At 30.4% G+C, this 18,709-nt stretch overlaps 1 protein-coding gene across 1 annotated transcript in view; it reads left to right on the top strand.

The window, feature by feature from the left end:
* The first annotated feature begins 3,527 nt into the window (after positions 1 to 3,527).
* Positions 3,528 to 18,709, top strand: part of LOC132943508 (tyrosine-protein kinase receptor torso-like) — an 18,831-nt gene continuing 3,649 nt past the window's right edge. Inside the window, exons 1-6 of the mRNA XM_061012534.1 lie at positions 3,528 to 3,651; positions 10,387 to 10,423; positions 11,398 to 11,549; positions 13,142 to 13,373; positions 14,374 to 14,634; positions 16,335 to 17,209. Of these exons, the coding sequence (XP_060868517.1) occupies positions 3,538 to 3,651; positions 10,387 to 10,423; positions 11,398 to 11,549; positions 13,142 to 13,373; positions 14,374 to 14,634; positions 16,335 to 17,209 (1,671 nt within the window). The 5' untranslated portion in view covers positions 3,528 to 3,537. The remainder of the gene's footprint in view (positions 3,652 to 10,386; positions 10,424 to 11,397; positions 11,550 to 13,141; positions 13,374 to 14,373; positions 14,635 to 16,334; positions 17,210 to 18,709) is intronic.

The raw sequence follows: 18,709 nt of genomic DNA, 5'->3' as shown, positions 1-18,709 counted from the left end.
TTTAAATCATCCTTTTTTCCACTCTATAACAATATAAAATATAGATAATACTAATAACTTTTCTAGCAAAAACACTTAAAACGTATAAATGAATTAAATTTCTTTAAATTAGATTTTCTTGATTAAACAACTAAAATTTTAAATGTTTTAAGATTCTGAGCGATGAATATATTATTTACAATAATATGATTTTAATTACTATTTGTGTCTGTCATCACTAGAGCAAGAATCTTTCATGCATTAAAAAATCATTTAATATACATTTACTGTATGATGCACAGTTTGAATACCTCTGCCTAAGGTTTGATTAATTATCCTGCGAGCTGATCAACATCAGGGCCTTATTTATAAGTGTTTAAAGTTGAGTGGAGTTAAAATGGATCGTGTTGGTCAACTACCAAGGTTTTATAAATATAAGATGTCCTAAAAATATTGCGAACAATAATAATATTACACTAGGTGGATTATGTTGTATCAGTCCGGGAGACATGTATATTGTATATGCCATCAGCCCACTGTGCAATTGCACAGTAGAACAGTGGCCCATTCCTCCACTGACTTCAGATTTTGCAAACTTTTATTATTTTCTAAATGAATGACAAATGAATTGAATTAATACTATTTAGCTACTTGTATATTAAGGTTCTGTCATACAATATAATGTCTGTTGACGTGTAAAATGTATTATTATTTATGGAAAGCCACCTTAGGTAAGTTTAACAAACCGATTTTAGCTGGTGTATCGCTTGGTCGTTGGATACATCAATTCGACCGTTAGTCGGTGACTGGATCTCGACTTCGGACGACTGAATATTATGCTGCAATGTTGCTATATTCGCTATGATAATAACGTCAATGCGTATTATAAGAAAATTACACGTTAAAGGTTATAACTTATAAGTATAGACTTTAGGCGTTTAGCCGTTTAGACATTTAAATATATTAGACCGCGGAAACAACAGTCCCCACTCCCCCGTGCCCCCTAATAACAAGCCACTCTGCCACTGACAATGAATTCAGTGTTTTACCTCTATATACAGTCAGTGGTGCACGCTCAACAATAAATAGGGGTGGCATATTAAATCAGTTTCCTCTGTATAGTGTACATTGGCTAATAAGCTAATGCGGCTAATGGCTATAGCCTGTATATTATTCAATAGTTTATTTTTAATATTTTTATCCGTAGTAGAATTTTTATGATGTAGACATTTTGTGGCTAAAGGGTCCACCCACACTCCTACCAAAAAAAATTGGTTACCCTCCAGTAGCGCACAGTAAAAAGTATAAAGTTACAGTATGTATACAGTTACGACACATGCGTGAGTACGTACTATGTATATAATGTATATGTAGGTGGGTATATAATATATCTTCGTACAACTGTACAAGTGAGAGAATATTATGAAAGATGCAAAAATGCGAATCAAAGGAATGCGAAATACTGACACGATACAACATAAAAAGTGCTTGGGATTGGGATCGTTTGAATAGGTATACCGCAAGCATTTTGTTTAATCTGTTATTTATTGTATAAATAAATATGTCACAAGGAAATCAATACGGATGTCTATAAAATAAAATAGGTGACTTTTCTTAAAAATACAAAATTAATTAAATCAAGTCAAAATGTCATACTATTCAAGAACGAAGGTAAAATGTTACAATTATTTATTATTTTTTTTATTTGATACAACTTGTTTATAATAAATCTACAAAATAATTGTAACCCCGACTTCATAACTAGGCCTACGGGCTACGACACTGATTTGGCCAAATCAAGTGATATTTTTACCATCTACGTTTTCGTAACTTCGGTAAACAAACGCATGTATAACCTCAGGCCTCAGCCCTTGGATTGGGTGTGCAGCCGTGCAGGCTCGTCAGACGTTTCCATGTTTCTTATTTTCTTTTTATATAATTTGGCATTATATGTTATTTGAACGTTAATTTTTGTTTACCCTGTATAAATGTATAATACATATTACTTATAGCTACAAATTATTCATATTATCATTCATACCAATTCCTGTCATAAATATCTGAATATGTACTAATTCACGGGCATACACGAGTTAAAAAGTTAAGGTTAAGTTGATCTTAACTTTTTAACTTAACTTTTTAAAATGTAATATTTATTAACTTAATTTTCAACTTAACTGATTTTTATTGATATAAACTTAATAAATATTGAGTTAGTTTTAATCAAATCCAAATAACCTAGGTTAATTTATAAATACTGAAATAATAAATATAATTAAAATTATTATTGATGATACATATTGCATAAACATTTACTTTTTATTATTTCAAACCATATTACTGGCTATTTATTTATTAAAAAATAAATAAATAAATAAACTTAAGTTGTAAGTTTCCATATAAATTTTAACTTAACTGAGTTAAAAAAAATTAGGATAACTATTAACATTTAACATTTTAAAATGTTTTCTATCAACTTAACTAAACTCAATAAACAATTATCATTAACTTGCCTAGGCTTGCTAAAATCAATAAAATACAAATTTAAAAATTAGCTATCGATCTTTATTTGTGAGTAATAAAACATAGATTGTTGACTTTTATAATAATTGTTTAATGTTTTAAAATGCATAGTAAATTGCAAGTACCCAGGTAGGTACTATAAATATAATTTTTAGTTGATTTATTTCACATTGAGTGAATTTCCTGTTTAAATATTTGTTGGTGTTAAAAACCATTGTACAGATACTTATAAATTCAGCTTATTGTAATTACTTGGCAATATGGCTTTAAGAAAACACTACCTAGTTTTTAAGTTGTTTTCTTATAAGTTATTATACTGAATATTGTACATATATAATGTATTATATATTGTACAGATGAATCGAGAAACTAAAAACTTTATCCCGAGACATCAGACATAATGTGTTTTGCCTATAAATTATAATAATATATATATATAACGCGCAATCTTAAAGTTTACAAAAAGTTCAAATTAATTTGTATACCGAAATAAAAGTACCAAATAAATTATTATATAATTGAATAAAAAAATATATTCAAAAACTTCTGATTGGTCCCGAGATACAAAAAGTTTTCAGACATTTATGATGTACAGAAGTGTACTAAATATTATATATAATAATTAATATTGGTACCTTTATTATGAAACTTTAACCCCATTAAATCTTCTTCGAAAAAAAGTATTTACTCTATAACAACGAACAGACGCACATGCACGGATGAAAAAAACAGAATGAATTGTGAAACTATTACCTACATAGCCATATTATAGGTAGGTATAATATATATATCTATTAAATTATGAAAATGAAATAAAATATTATATACATAATGTATAAATAGTTTTTTTTATTTCCATAATCTAAAAACATTACCCTTATAATGTATCCATTATTTTAAATAAATTCTTGTGTACAGTGTCGTATTTCATTGTTGTATACACTTTCATAGATATTTGAATATCACCTGATTTACATAATATGAGAGATCGGCAGCGCAGTTTAGGATTTTTAATGTCAGATTTTTCCATTCGGTATGTATGCATTGATGTGTCTATACTTATATTGCGTAGCCCTAACTGCGGCTGCCGCAATCCAAAATTTTTGGAACGAAGATGAATTTTGTCGGAAACTGAACGCGATTCAAATTGTAAGTACCTTCTTATCTATTAAGCATAGGCGAAATTCGGGGGTGACTTGCCAAAAAATTGTATTTTAAATTTTAATTGATGTATTAAATCCTTTATTAATTATCTAATCATCTAATATAGTAAATGTTTGAAGTAATTATTTTATACAGTTTAAAGAACAATTCATTATTCACATGATCCACCCACAGAACATAATATAGGTTTAATAAAAGTATTACAAATTACTAATTACGATATATATAATATATTACTGATAACAATTCAATTTGTCAAGAATATAATAGTTGATACTCGATAGTAGTGTATTTATATAAATTTACAATTTCGAATCGACAGTTACAATTATAGTATAATATATATGTAAGTACCTAAATGTTGTAATTTGTTTTAGTAAAAATATTTTTCATTTTAGTAATAGTTAAATGTATACCAGTTATAATATGTAGGTACATTAAATGTAGGAAAGTGGATGAGAAAAAAATGTATATTATGACACTAGGTATATAATATTGAAATAAAGTAAAATATTCTAACTAATCTAAGTTATTTTAACATGGGGTGTGGGGCTGAAAAGCATGCTAACAAGGAAGACCAAAAATATCTTCAACGTACCAATGTATATTGTACCATAGTCCATAGTTAGTAAAAAAAATTGATTTCTTGCTACGCTCGAAAATTAGAATCTTTATATTTTCCATCTACCTAATATTATGAATATTATGTGTCCTTAATAATACTAAGGTTGTAGTTAAATTATTTAAATTTTAATATTTATAGCCACTATTGTACCTAAAATCGTTGTAATTTTTATTTCAAAATACTCACTTAAAAAATTTGATTAAAATTGATTGTATATGAAACACCGAAACACCATATAGTTACATACCTATGCCCACATTTTCTGAATATTATAATAATGTACCCTTCGCAATAATGATTATTCCGTCAAGATTCATTAATCTCCGTTATAAATTGAATTAAATGAATTACTATTATTTTGCTACCTTAACCTTAGGTTTAATCCCAATTAATTCGCTTTATTCAGTTTATTGTAATGTCTAATCGTAACTAATTAGATCGTGCGGAGCTATAAATAATTTAACTATAATATTAGATATATAGGTACAGTGGCTCAGTTGCAGTTATTCCATGGTCAAGGTGGATTCTGTGATTGTGATACATCTTAAAATTTAGCGAGTAATGCTGATGCTAGGTAGATGCTATAGGTAGATCGCAGAATATAATATATAATATGAACAAATAAAAAGTTAGGTTTAGTTTTTGTCATAACTTGTGCAGTTCTGTATGCTGCAAATGTGTTATAACTTGTATTTATACAATACCTCTAGGTACGTACATTTCACAAGTCACAACAGATATTGGGACGCATGTGTAATAAGTATTTTAATAATTTTTCGATACTGAATTTTAAAACCTAAATCGGTTTCCAACTATTACTATTCGCCACATTGCCGGGACTAATTTAATTTTGTACAGACATATACGTGTATAAAATTATATACATGGAAACAATTTACCTTATTGGCGATACAATTTTACATTTTCACGACACAATTATTGGGTAATAGATATTGCGTGGGTCTATAATATAATGAAAAGGTTCTAAATCGCATTTTTTTCAAAAGTCTCTTTTTGGTTTTAGAATGCAAAGGCGCATCTTTTAAGCTAACGTTTATGATTATACGATCATTATTGACAATTTTTTTAAAAGTAAAAGGTTCTAAATCGCCAAAATTTAAATTATTAACACAATTTAATCAAATTGGTTAATGGAACCAAATTATTAACAATACATTAGTATGAAAAGGTTCTAATTAGTAATTACATTAATCACTACCAATAATAAACCTAATAATTATTACATTTATCAATATTTAACAGAATTTTCATATTTTCGATCGAGATTTTCATAATTATTACATTGTTTCATGATAGAAGATTGGTAGCAATGAGAAAGAATTATTCTGAAAAGGATTCAGCTAACAATAATAAACATAATAAACAAGAATGAAAAAGTTCTAATTAAATATATTTTTTTTCATACTAAACATTTTGTAATTTGTATTTTATTAATTGTTATATCAACCAATACAGAAAATTGTTATTATAATGTTGTGAATTAAACTATACAAGTTTCTGTATGCCTTAGAACTTGAATTTTCAAAAAAAAGGTTGTTCAAAGAGTAAAATATTTGAACTCAAACCTTAAAATTGCTCTCCTGGACAATATCATAAAAACGATTTACCTTTTCATTCTAGACGCGCCATCTATAGTATAGTGACATAATATATGATAGATATTATAGCGACACCGCGAAAGTGTGATAACATTGTGTTGAGCTTAAACACGATAAGTTTAAAGACAGTAAATTGGTCACGGTACAATTTGTCGTAAATACTAAATAAGTACTTACCAAGGTACTATACCTACACTTTAGGTCGCAAAACTTTCGTTGCGATAACATGGTTTGAGCACGGCATGTAAATAATCATTTTAGGTATTTATTATGTATATTATTATGTATATGTAATTCGATATAATTTAATATACGAACATATCATTTAAATGAATTTTAGTCTGGCACACCTTAGAATTTATAAATATAAACGTAATTTTTTTCATAATTTACATTTTTTTTACTATTTGTATTTTGAAGACCGATTTATTTAACGACAACTTTACCAAATTATCAATATTGATTAAATACCATATTGTATATATTTGTATATTATAGTGATAAGTGTGGAAACTAAACATTGTATGTGTCTATATTATGCATTGACGACTGGACGTATTGGTACCAGCGGCCAAACGACAGTGAATATATATGTTAATTACGTTCATTCATAATATTTATTTACAAGCTATTATGAGTATTTTATTATTGAAAAAAAATGAGCGTGTTATCAGTTGGCCTCGAACTTCAAAGTATAGAAAAAATTGCTCCTTAACGTATTTATATACGCCTTAGCTTTTATAACTAATATCATTGAGTAGGTATCTATTCAATGCTATAATATATATACCGACAATACCTAAACTGTGTTATGTAGGTACACTGTTCACTTATTTGAAGGCATATTATGCTTATTAAATTATAATTTTTTACAAATAGTTGTAGGTATATACACTATACAGGTACTTCTAATATGGACTATAAGTTATATTAAATTGCTAGTAATATTTTAGTCGATATACCTACAAAATACGTATTCTGTAGTTTATTCAAGTTTTATAATATAGCTCATAGGTAGGTACTTACTAAAAAGCATAATGTTAATCGAATTTTCTTTGAATTGACTCGTATCTAAATTTGAATTTCAAATAAAAAAATTTAAAATTCATATTTGTATTACATAATAGTACCTTGGCTAAATGCGATTATTGCAATACAGAAAAATAAAACATTTAACATTATACATACTATAGGTATCAGGTAATAGAGCGTATGTATAGGTAATGTTTAACTATATATACATATCAATATATCATATTATATCTATCCAATCAATATTTTTACAAATGCATAATGGATTGATTTCACTGTCACAATTTATTATCTACACGACTACACATAATATTATGTGCAATGCATAATATCAATAATCTACAAGTCTACAACAGTATTTTGTACTGTACCATTGAAACAATCCAATGATTAAATTCACGTTAATAACTTTAAAAACCTCAAAAATGTTTTCCTTAGGATCCTCTTTTAAAAAAAATAGTTCTGAGTGAAATCACTTAATATTTATGTGCAGACGTGCAGTAGGTAGGTACTGTGCCTACGTTCTGCAGCAAACTAGCAAAACAATATTATTATGTACCTAACATATTATTATTATACACAATACTCTCTATAGTTAAATTCCAATATATTGGTTTGTCGTACCTACCTAATACCCACCTATACACATTACAACCTATATTGTAATAGGTATACTAACCACTAGGTATAATAGTAATAAAACATATATGTCCTTGTGCCATACCTACTGCCGAATGAAATAAATATTTAGTAAACATTAGAGGTATTTGTAATAAATAAAATATTTATAATATTATACTAGTTGATCCCGCGCAATTCGTTGTTCGTAAAAAATGACAACTCTTAAAAAAAATTGTGATTCGATTTGATACATGCTTGTACCAGATCTGCCCGAAAACCAATGGCAACCTATAAAATAATGAATACTAATTTCGGGTGGTCGGTAATTGGGCCACATTTTATCTACCTGCTTCGTATAAAATATTTGTTTACATTTTACTACCCGGAGATTGGGCCACAAATTAAATCTAATTTTTTAAAGTGTACTTGGAGATTGGGCCAAAAATATACAAATATAATATAATGTTTATTAACTAATAATTATTTTTATAATGCATGAAATACAATAATTTTTTTTTTTAATAATGCCATACGCAGATTTTACAAATTTAATATAATATATAAGGTCAATAAAATTAGTCAAATAATAATAATTATGATTATTATAATAATAATATAACAATTTCCCATTTCTCTATCATTAGCTATCTATTTTAAAACCGTGACATCCATAAAGTATCGATTAATACCTACTTCATACCTCCTATGATTGACTTTTTGAACATCCTGAATCCTTGGCCCAATATTACTAGAGTCCGATTTCTAAATGTTTTGCTATAAGCTTAGAAATATTCCTATAAAATTAATTTCTGAAATGAGTAAGAACCTAAAGTTTTTATGCTTTTGTTAGAATTTTTTTTTATATTATGAGTTTTTAAAGTCTCGTTTGAGATTTTGAAAGCATGGAGGAAAGTGAAAACTATCTAAGTGTACGTACTCCTATTATATTTTATGACATTTACATTAAGCTTTTAAAATAAAATTATTATCTTTGTATAAAAATATCGTAAATTCACAAAAATACAATAAGTAGTTTGAAGGTTTGCACGTTCCTCCGATAGTCGGATATCGTTAGTATTTAGTTACCTATTAACTATCATATTTTATGTAATATATAATATTATTTCAATAAAAGGTAGATATTAAATTAAATAGATGGATTTTAATTGTATATATAGGATTCATTGGCGTTCTCGGGAATTTACATTAGTGGGTGGGCAGGGGGGTGGAGTAATAGGTAAGTAATAAATAATAATACATTTAAAAAAATTCTGGTGGTAATACCGAAGACACAAATAAGGGTATTTTTGCGGGCTGTAACACGATTGCGCCCGTCCTACCTTTTTACATGCAAAAAACGCAACACGATTGCGCTTCGTGAAATATGTGTCTTGCCCTTATAAATATAGGTCTTTGCCCAATACACTTTTTAAAAATATAGTCGAAGTGGTAAACTCAAAGTTGAAGTTCGAATTAACCAAGTTCGACTGTATTATACATGCCATTATAAACATTATTATGACATTATTATTTTTCATAAACGTATTTTCCCAATGCCTATGCAGGTATAAGATAAAGACTAAAGAGTAAATACATCGATATGCTATAAGGCATAAGTTAAATAATAAGTAATAACCGGGTATTTTGGTAATTATTATTATATTTTTTTTTTTTTTTTTTTTAATTGATCTTGAGCCCGGCAGCTGAGGCCATTAGCTATTTTTAGTTTTTACTGTAGGTTATTAAGTCGGTAGGGGGAGTATTATTATATTGTATATACATAATATATGAGATTATTATCGAGATAATATTTTATTGTTAATTTATCTTATCTGTATATAATATATCAGATAGGTATGCGTCAAGATGATACTGTTGTAGACTGTAGCCGGATTTTACATTTTAGCTGCAGTTGACTGTTGGTTGTTGTGAAACGTGTTGATATTTTTGTTTCGTAAGTGTGCCATCGTGAAACTAACAAGTGTTAAACATGGATCTATCTATTCTAAAAAAGTTTGAGACTATTCATATCTAATGTTAGATGATGGTCATAAATATAGGGGATATAAAGTACTAAAAAACGTAGGCAGTATTCGATATCGGGGTACTAACAAAAATTGTCAATCAAGTATTTATGTTGACAATGGTGTGACGAAAGTGCTTAGCGTACTTAATGAACACAAGCATAACATTATTCCAAAAAATATCGTTAGTAGACAAATAGTAAATTCCCGGATCAAAAGAAAATGTGAAAACGACTTATTTACGAGACCGAATAAAATAATTCGACATGAATTACGTAGCACTGAAAATGATTTACATACCGTTCATTCCGATATTAAGTTATATGTATAGGAAAAGTATGTACGACTTCCGTAAAATAAAAATTGCCAAAAATTGCAAAATCACTGGAAGAATCCAAATTTCAATTATTTAACTTACGCGATACTCTTAAAACTAATACACAGGAACATTTTTGCTACATGGAAGAAATTTCAAATATAGTTGTATTCACTTGCCCGACTAATCTCGATGTATTCAGTCGTTCAACTCATATTTTTGCTGATGGCACATTTTCACATTCACCAAAATACTACAATCAACATTATACAATACATACGTTACAAAATGGTTTTTATATTCCTTTAGTATATTGTTTTTTGACGTCAAAATCGACTGACGGGAGGGAGATACAACACCTAATCTCCCCCACTCTTGGGCACGCCACTGGATATAATATAAATTACTAAATAAAAATGTACTAACCACTTTTTATTGTGAAAAATCATGATATAATACAAAAGGTATTTATTTTTTTTTCAGGCAAATATCACATGCAACAATACAAAGCTGAATATAGGTATTTATATTAATTAATATATCTTCATCTGATAAAAATGAAGATTAATGTATGAACATAATAATACTTTAACAGCTAGTGTAGCACATATTTTAAGCATCCAAAGTTCAGACAAATAAAGCAGTGAAATACAAGTTTTTCTGGTTATCCCATTCCATTTCACACCGCTCCTCGCTCAACTAAACATTAAGTTATTATTAATAAAGAATATTGTCCGTTCAATATCCAATATTTATATAGTATACTTACTTAGGTACCTATAATATCTACTTTCATTTTTTAAATTCTTTTACACTGGGATTCTGCTTCAGATCATGAAAAAACTTGTAGATTAGGTACCATTAAAAATTGATAGGTAGGTATTAATGTATTATATTATAGTATGGTTATCTTATGAGTTATGATGTATAATAAGGTCATTGGCGCAACTAGGGAGGGGGGGGGTGCTTTGGGTCCTTAGCACCCTCTAAAAAATCGTTGGGAGTTAGGTCCCATTGAGTCACAAAAAAACCTGGAGCTTAAGCACCCCCTAGTTCAAATATCTAGTTGCGCCAATGAATAAGGTTGAACAAAATGTTAAAATTGCATACCTATAGAAAATATATTTTTCAAAAATAAAATTTCAGAAAAATTAATACTTTTTGGAATTCAGAATATAATAAAACAATAACTCAGTCTATACAGTGGCGCACACTGGAGGGTTCAATAGTAGCAGCTGCTACCCCTGATCTTTTTGGTAGGCGGGTGGGTAGACCCCCTGGCTCCAAAATATTTACTTCATAAAAATTCTACTACGTATAAAAATATTGAAAATAAACTATTGAATAATTATAGGCTATGGCCAATTAGCCTATTAGTAAATATAGAGGCAACCGATTCAATATGCTACCCCTATTTATTTTTGAGTGTGCGCCACTGAGTCTATACTTATATATAATTATTAATTTTACTATAAAATAAAATGTATATTCCAGATGACATAAATATACTAGACAATGTGCGGATTTTGTGCCGTGAACTTGATTCATTAACTTACGTTTGGACTACGAAGAATAAAATTGAAGGTGTTAAAATAGTTGTGGAATTAATATCTCATGATACAATAAAGACGCATTCGATATTAGAGGTATTTTTAAAAATTATAAATGAAATATATTTAATGTTTATGTATAGTAGGTATAGACTAAAGATATACCGCGATGTATAAGACCCGTGTACTACACGGCGTGTAGGTACCGCAGTAAATTGTAAGTTTATATCTTCTACAACTATAAAAATAGCAACGAAATCAGTTGATTTATAAGATAATGAATCAAAAGCACTGCAGATAATATGATGATGGAAGCCAGTGCCGCGTTTAGACATTTTGCGCCCACGGTGTAAAAAAAAATTAGCGCCCTCGTAAGGAGCCTAACCACGAGAAATATGGGATATATCCTTATAAACCTTTTAGATTTTGAGCAAAGAAAAGAATATTTGTTTTACAGCAATGTATGATTTTATTTAAAAGTATTGTTTAATAATTTTACTAACCATCCTCCTCACCCTCCCCCCCCCCACCAACACATAAAGATACAATTGAGTGTATGCTGCTTGAGCCCTGCTTATAATTCATTGTATAAGTTGTTTTTTTTTTTTACATATTTATGTGCTTAGGTACTTTATGGATCACTTTAATATATTATTAATATGAACAAAATAAAAATAAATTTAATAAAACTATATATTATAAACTATGCAAATTAATATAATATATTTTGATACATGTCTTGAATTTTTCTGAATTTGTTAATAACATAGGTTGTTTTTTGTCTTTTAACAAAGTTTGTTTAACGGTTTTGATATCCACTTAACTTTTTTTTGCCATCATAATTAAAATAGTACAAAACAAATATATAGTAAATAATCAACAGAGGCCAGAACTAGTAGTGAAAGAAATTTTAGGTAGTAATCACTAATCAGTAATCACAGATTTCACAAATGCTGTAACTCGAGTTTGTTGAGTACTTAATAATTTATTGCACGTTTAGTAGACACGCTGCACGCGATGATGACAAAGTACGCCGTATTATTATAAATAACTAATGTAATTATGTTTATTAAATATTTGAATCACAAGCAGCATAATACTTTAATATTATATTATTATATAATAGTATAGCCGTATAGGTTATACTGTTATTGAAATAATTTTAATTTTAAAAGTCTTAATAATTCACAAAGGAACGAATTTCCGACCACAAAATATTGATGCCCCCAAAATACTGGCGCCCGGTGCAGTTGTAGCCTGCAGTGCCTCCCCCACTAAATACGGCCCTGATGGGGCTAAAGACTGAGGACTAGGTATATTGGTGAATCTATATAGTTATAATAGTTTGAGTAATATTTACTAATTACTATAATTACTATAATTAGATAGTTAATTATTATTACTAAATATAAATAACCTTATAAACGACAATCTTTCTAGCATTTAGACGTATACTATAAACCATTTTTGGTTTTTTTAATGATATTTAAAAAAAATGTATACCACACATATATTATACACAACATTTTGGTATAAGACTAATTCGTATAGATAGTTATAATAATAATGTTTTATTTTTGAACATATACCTATATTTTTTAAAAATGTCTGTTTCGGTTTTTGATGGCTGCGTAATGCGTATATAATACAACATATATATATTTATATATATATCATGCGTGTACCAGACGAATTTGTCAAGCATTCGATTCAGCAGTCTAAAGCCGAACACCGAGTACGCTTCTAGATTCCGGAAGTTGATCAACGGCACTACATATTATCACGCAGCGGATACGCAGGTCCACAAGACGTTAGACGTTGGACAAAACAAAGGATTGGTGCACACGATCAACATTTCCAATTTCACCGTGACGAACGATTCTACACTAAACACGTCACTCACCTGGATGCCGTCGAATGGTACCTACGCATAACATAATATATAAATTATAACATAACTTATAAGCCATATGCGTCGTTTACAAGAACCTACTGTACACGACCTGATAATAATGATGAGTGTGTGGCTAGGCGCGGCGCAGTGGCTGAAATCAATCACTTGACGTGATGAGAGTGAGCAACGGCCGCTGCCACTATTTCTCGGATGGGTGACCACCCGAGTTCGTAGTGCGCAAAATCCTTGCTACACATACACGTGTTCCTATAAACAACCGTACCAACCGTTCCAACCCCCCTACTGTACTAGGCTAATGACCTCAGACGTCGAAGGCGTTAAGGCTTAAATCTAATAAAAAATTTTTTTTTTAATTATATTCAATATGATGATGGATATATTATATAATATACACTGTGACACTGGCCATAATAACGAGTAAATATTATATTATAGTTATATAATATAGTACTAGCTGTATAACCCGAGACTTCGCCGGTGAAAAAATGAATGAGCGTACGATATCGATCTTTCTCTTTCACATTCTATAGAAAATCCACAACCCCGATATTTGAGGATGTCAGAGCACACCTTTGTTTTCTCTCTCTGGTCTAACGCGCAACATAAACAAAACGCATTTACGCAGAATAATTCTTTTGTGTTTTTGAGTAATCTTAGTCCTTGGAGAAATTCATTACAAAAATATTAGAGAATAATTTTTGTAATAGGTGATTAAATGTGATTTTACTAGGTATAAGATAACTCAAAAATCAGAAAAAAACAAACGATTTTACAGGTGAAAGTTTTTATTTATGTTGCGCATATGAGTCTGAAACGGGAAACAGATATTCCGCTGACATCTTAACCAAACACGGCGGCCCACGAGCAATAAAATATATAGGAATAGATTTTTACGGCAAGCGTCTTATTGCCATTTTTATTTCCAATACGGAAAATTGCAATACATACATATAATATGTAATATAATAAATATATTACATAAGAGTTTTATTGAAATTATTATAGACATGAATTGTCACTACAAAATCATTTACCACTCAAACTATGCAGCCGCAGGGTTGACAACTCGTTATGCGGACGTCAAAGAGTCGTACGCTTACATATTAAACGCTTTGATTCCGGACAGGAAGTACACGCTCACAATACAACCGTACTATAAGTTCAAAAAAAAAGGTTCGTCAACCACCATCTCCGGCAATAAGGTAGAATTTATGTTCTCGACGCCGTCGTGTCTGGAATTCAACAATTTCAACTTGAACTCGTGTCGTAAGTATAGACATTTGACAATTATATACATAATAGGCGTATAACATTACAACGTGTTGTACAGGATAATATCTTTTGTGATGATGTGTTTTCCTAGCTACCTAAAAATATGAGTATGTTTCATTTTTAACTATATAGCAACATGCCAACATATAGGTATGAATCTATTCTTAAATAATTCATTTTTATTTTCGGTCTTTGACATTAGGTATTCGTCCTATAGTTATTATTTATTAATTATTATGGTTAATTTTTAATCAATGGTGGATGCAAAGCTCAATTTTGGAAGAACTATATTTCATATCGTACCTATTAGGATTTTCCCAAATGTTATAGTCACTGTGGTTATTGAACCACCATTTTCTATTCAACCATTTTTCTAAACATCCTACTTATAATTTCAGAATGCAAAATGTAGATAGGTATATTCAGATAACAAGTAATTTTAAACTCAAAAATAATTAATTATATACAGTATATATTTTTTTATATACAGTATGATTTAACATAATATTACAGTTTTACTTTTATATTAATGAAATATTGCAGTAATCATAAAAAATAAATAAATATGTAAAGTTTTTTTTTTAATGGTATTTTTTTCAAATTCGTAGGGCATTGGTCGTGTTTTTTGATTATAGGTTATATCACTCATAAAGTCATTAACTCATAACTCATAGGTGGATGTATTTTTCAAGTACTCTCTTGTAACCTGTAGGTTGATCTTATAAAACAGTATATAGGTTATATATTAGGTTATTAGGTATAGGTACCTAATAATATAATATTATAAATTATAATAATATATTAGTTTACCTATATAAATTATATTACAAACCTATAATGTCGTTCAAGTTTTAGTTAAAACTTAAACTAATAAACTATTGATAGGTATATAGGTATACCTACTTACCAAGTTTAACTGTACCTATTCTACTCTGAAGTTTATTGTTTATTTTTGTATTAAATTTACTCTATAAAAGCCAAAAGGTTAGGTTAATTAATTATTTAAAAATTTGGTAGTTACCTATATCGGTTATTTGGTAATTTGATAAGACATTTTATTAGTTCCTGGTTGGAATAAAGAATTATTGTACAGTTGTTAAATAAACTTGAGTTCGTTAAATTGAAAAAAAATTCTGGTTTAGGTTTTTATTAAAAAGTTGAGCTGTCGTACGTACATCAGTACATGATTAATATAGTATATACCTAATAATAGGTACTGATTGCTTGATTTGAAGCTTGAAAAATAGTAGGGGGATGCAAAAGTGTAAAAAAAAGTGCGTACCTGGATATTTAAATGTCTTATTGATTTGGATATAGGTTATTAAAAGGGGTTGGTATACTCATAAATATTTTTTTAAAAGAAGAGATGAGGGACTCCATTCCTCCGTGTCCCTTCAAGCTGCACTGGATAACGGCCATTCGCGTATATCTAGGGTATTTAAATCTGATACCGGTATTGCGGTATTAGAACTAGTATACCGTAAAAATCCGTCAACGGTATCAAGCCGTGAACAATGAACCCAATAATTGTTATAGGTACCTTCGTAATTATAATACTACTGTAATAGGTTAGGTTATTGGGTACCTATAACTATTACGGTTTACCGTTCAAGTGATATCTGAGTAACAGCCGGTACGCCGGTTAACTGGTTACCGAGAAAACCAATATAATACTATATCATACTGTATTATAGCTCCGGGGGAACCGTACGACATAAGGCTGTCCGACACGCCGTCAGTGCGGAGCACTCATAAGGGCAGATATGACGCCCAGGTGCGCTGGAAGAGTCCGAACACGAATGGCCAGGGCGTGGACTACTTCACGGTCAAGTTGGACAAGGAGGCGAAGAACGTGTCAGGCAAGGACTACATAATTTCGACGGTCGAGTCGTCGCCGAACACGGTGACGAATTCATCGGGCGTCTCTGAGTACGTGGCGTCGTTCGACGACATACCGCTTGGCAACGGGTGCTTTACGAGCGTCCAGGCATTTTCACGCATAGGCGAAAGCCATTATTTTGTGGTGCCTCTGCAGCGCAGCATCAACGGGACCGCGGACTCGAGCCGACGTCAATCATTGTTCGATCTGCCGTGGACGACGGTCACAATGCTCGGTTTGTTGGCGTTCAGCGCGGCGTTGGTCGTTGGACGGCGCTTGCACCGGCGCGCGGCGGCCGGCTCGGATTGCGGTAATAATAAGGGCGGTGCGTCGGCGGACGGTTACGACATGGCCGTGCTAAAAGGGCTGGACGACGTGGACGTGTTGCTGGACGATGACGCGGTCACTGTGTCCGACGTGTTCCTGGGTCACGGCCACTTTGGCGTGGTCAGGAAGGGCACGCTGAAGACGGCCGATGGCCGTGTGTGTTCGGTGGCCGTCAAGTCACTCCGGGACCGACCCAATGGCCGAGACTTGGACGAGTTTTTACGTGAGATACTGCTCATGCAGAAGGTCGGCAAGCATCCGAATATTGTGTCCATGATCGGATGTTGTCTGGACGCCAACCGGCGATGCATGCTAGTCGTCGAGTACTGTCAGTTGGGTGACTTGCAGACTTACCTGAGAAAGGTGAGATTATTATACAATACGTTTGATATAAACCGGTCGGCGCTAACCTTTTACGGAAAATTCAACCATCATAGGCATACGGCTTTGGTAAAGCACAATAATTGAGCATATACCTTTTTGGCTTTTTAACAACATGATTGAGCATAAAATATATTTTATGCGACGTTGCCACATTCACATTGCCGAAATAGTATTAACAAATATTTGATGCATTTCACGAATTAATACCAATTCGTCCACACGACGACGATTCTATATTTTCTGACTAAATTTAATCTTCACGGCTATATTGAAAATCACGGCCAATTTCCGCCAAGAATTTGGGCTAAATTTTCTTCGCCAAACAAACAATTATTTTATTTTAAAAGAACGTTCATATTAATTTCTGTTGTTTTATTTAACTTTGTAAAATGAACAATGCAGCTGAAAGCTTTTATCGCACATAATATAATTCTCAGTTTTATTTACCTTGCCTTAATTTTCATGGATTTGTTAGGGTATTGCTCGTAACACAAACCGAAACGTTGAATAGGATTAATTATTTGATTCAACATAAACCCACACAATTACAACCCATCAAAAAAATTTAAAAAATCTAGAATTTAACATAAAAGACATCGACTAATATTCAAATCATATACGAATATGGAATCTCTACTATTATATAATTTATATCTAAGCAAACTTGGAAACAGATATTCAAGGTATATCAATTTAATTTATTATTATTATCAATTTTAACTTCACGATTGGCAGTAACCCGCAATAGTATGAATATTTTATTATTTTTATTACTATTATTACCTATTAGGTATCAAACATCTATTAAATTTGACTATTATTGACTATGAAATATGTTAGGTAATTTTTAACTCGTGCCATATTTTGAATTATTATAAATTATATAATTATTTAAATAAATATTTTTCGTATTATATAGTTCAAAATTGAAAATGGCAACATCGCAGATTTTTTCATGCTCAATCGTGCAGTAGGTTTTCTTTTGTATTTCTAATTTCTATATCCTTTGGTATCCACGATACGCCGACAAATTTGCTCAATCGTGTCGTAAAAAATTTGCTTTATGCTCAATCTTGTTAGTCGTAGTTTCTATATTAAGGATAAAACTAATAATTATTGCTCCAGAACTAATTTATTAATCGATAACATTGTCGATAAAGCAGGGCTTAGCTCACGGCTACGGCTCGTTTATGTTTGGTATCATATAACAATAATTGATGTAATTACACGTAAAAATAATAAATTACAAAATGTCGGCAATGTGAATGTGACAACGTCGCATATCTCAATCTAAAAAATAATACATGCTCGATCGTACTTTACCGAATTATATAACATTAAAGAAACAGTCGAAAGGTATTATAATTTTAGATTAAAGTAGTTATTATTTTTAACAAATAACAATCATATTTGGGAGTCCATTACTTCTTCTTGTTATATTGATCGCAGTGATCGCACTATTGAAACGTTCACTCAAAA

This window comes from Metopolophium dirhodum, chromosome 4 (genome assembly GCF_019925205.1).
Source record: "Metopolophium dirhodum isolate CAU chromosome 4, ASM1992520v1, whole genome shotgun sequence".
NCBI lineage: Eukaryota > Metazoa > Arthropoda > Insecta > Hemiptera > Aphididae > Metopolophium > Metopolophium dirhodum.
Note: the sequence above shows the minus strand (reverse complement) of the source record. Positions and strands in the feature narration are given on the sequence as shown.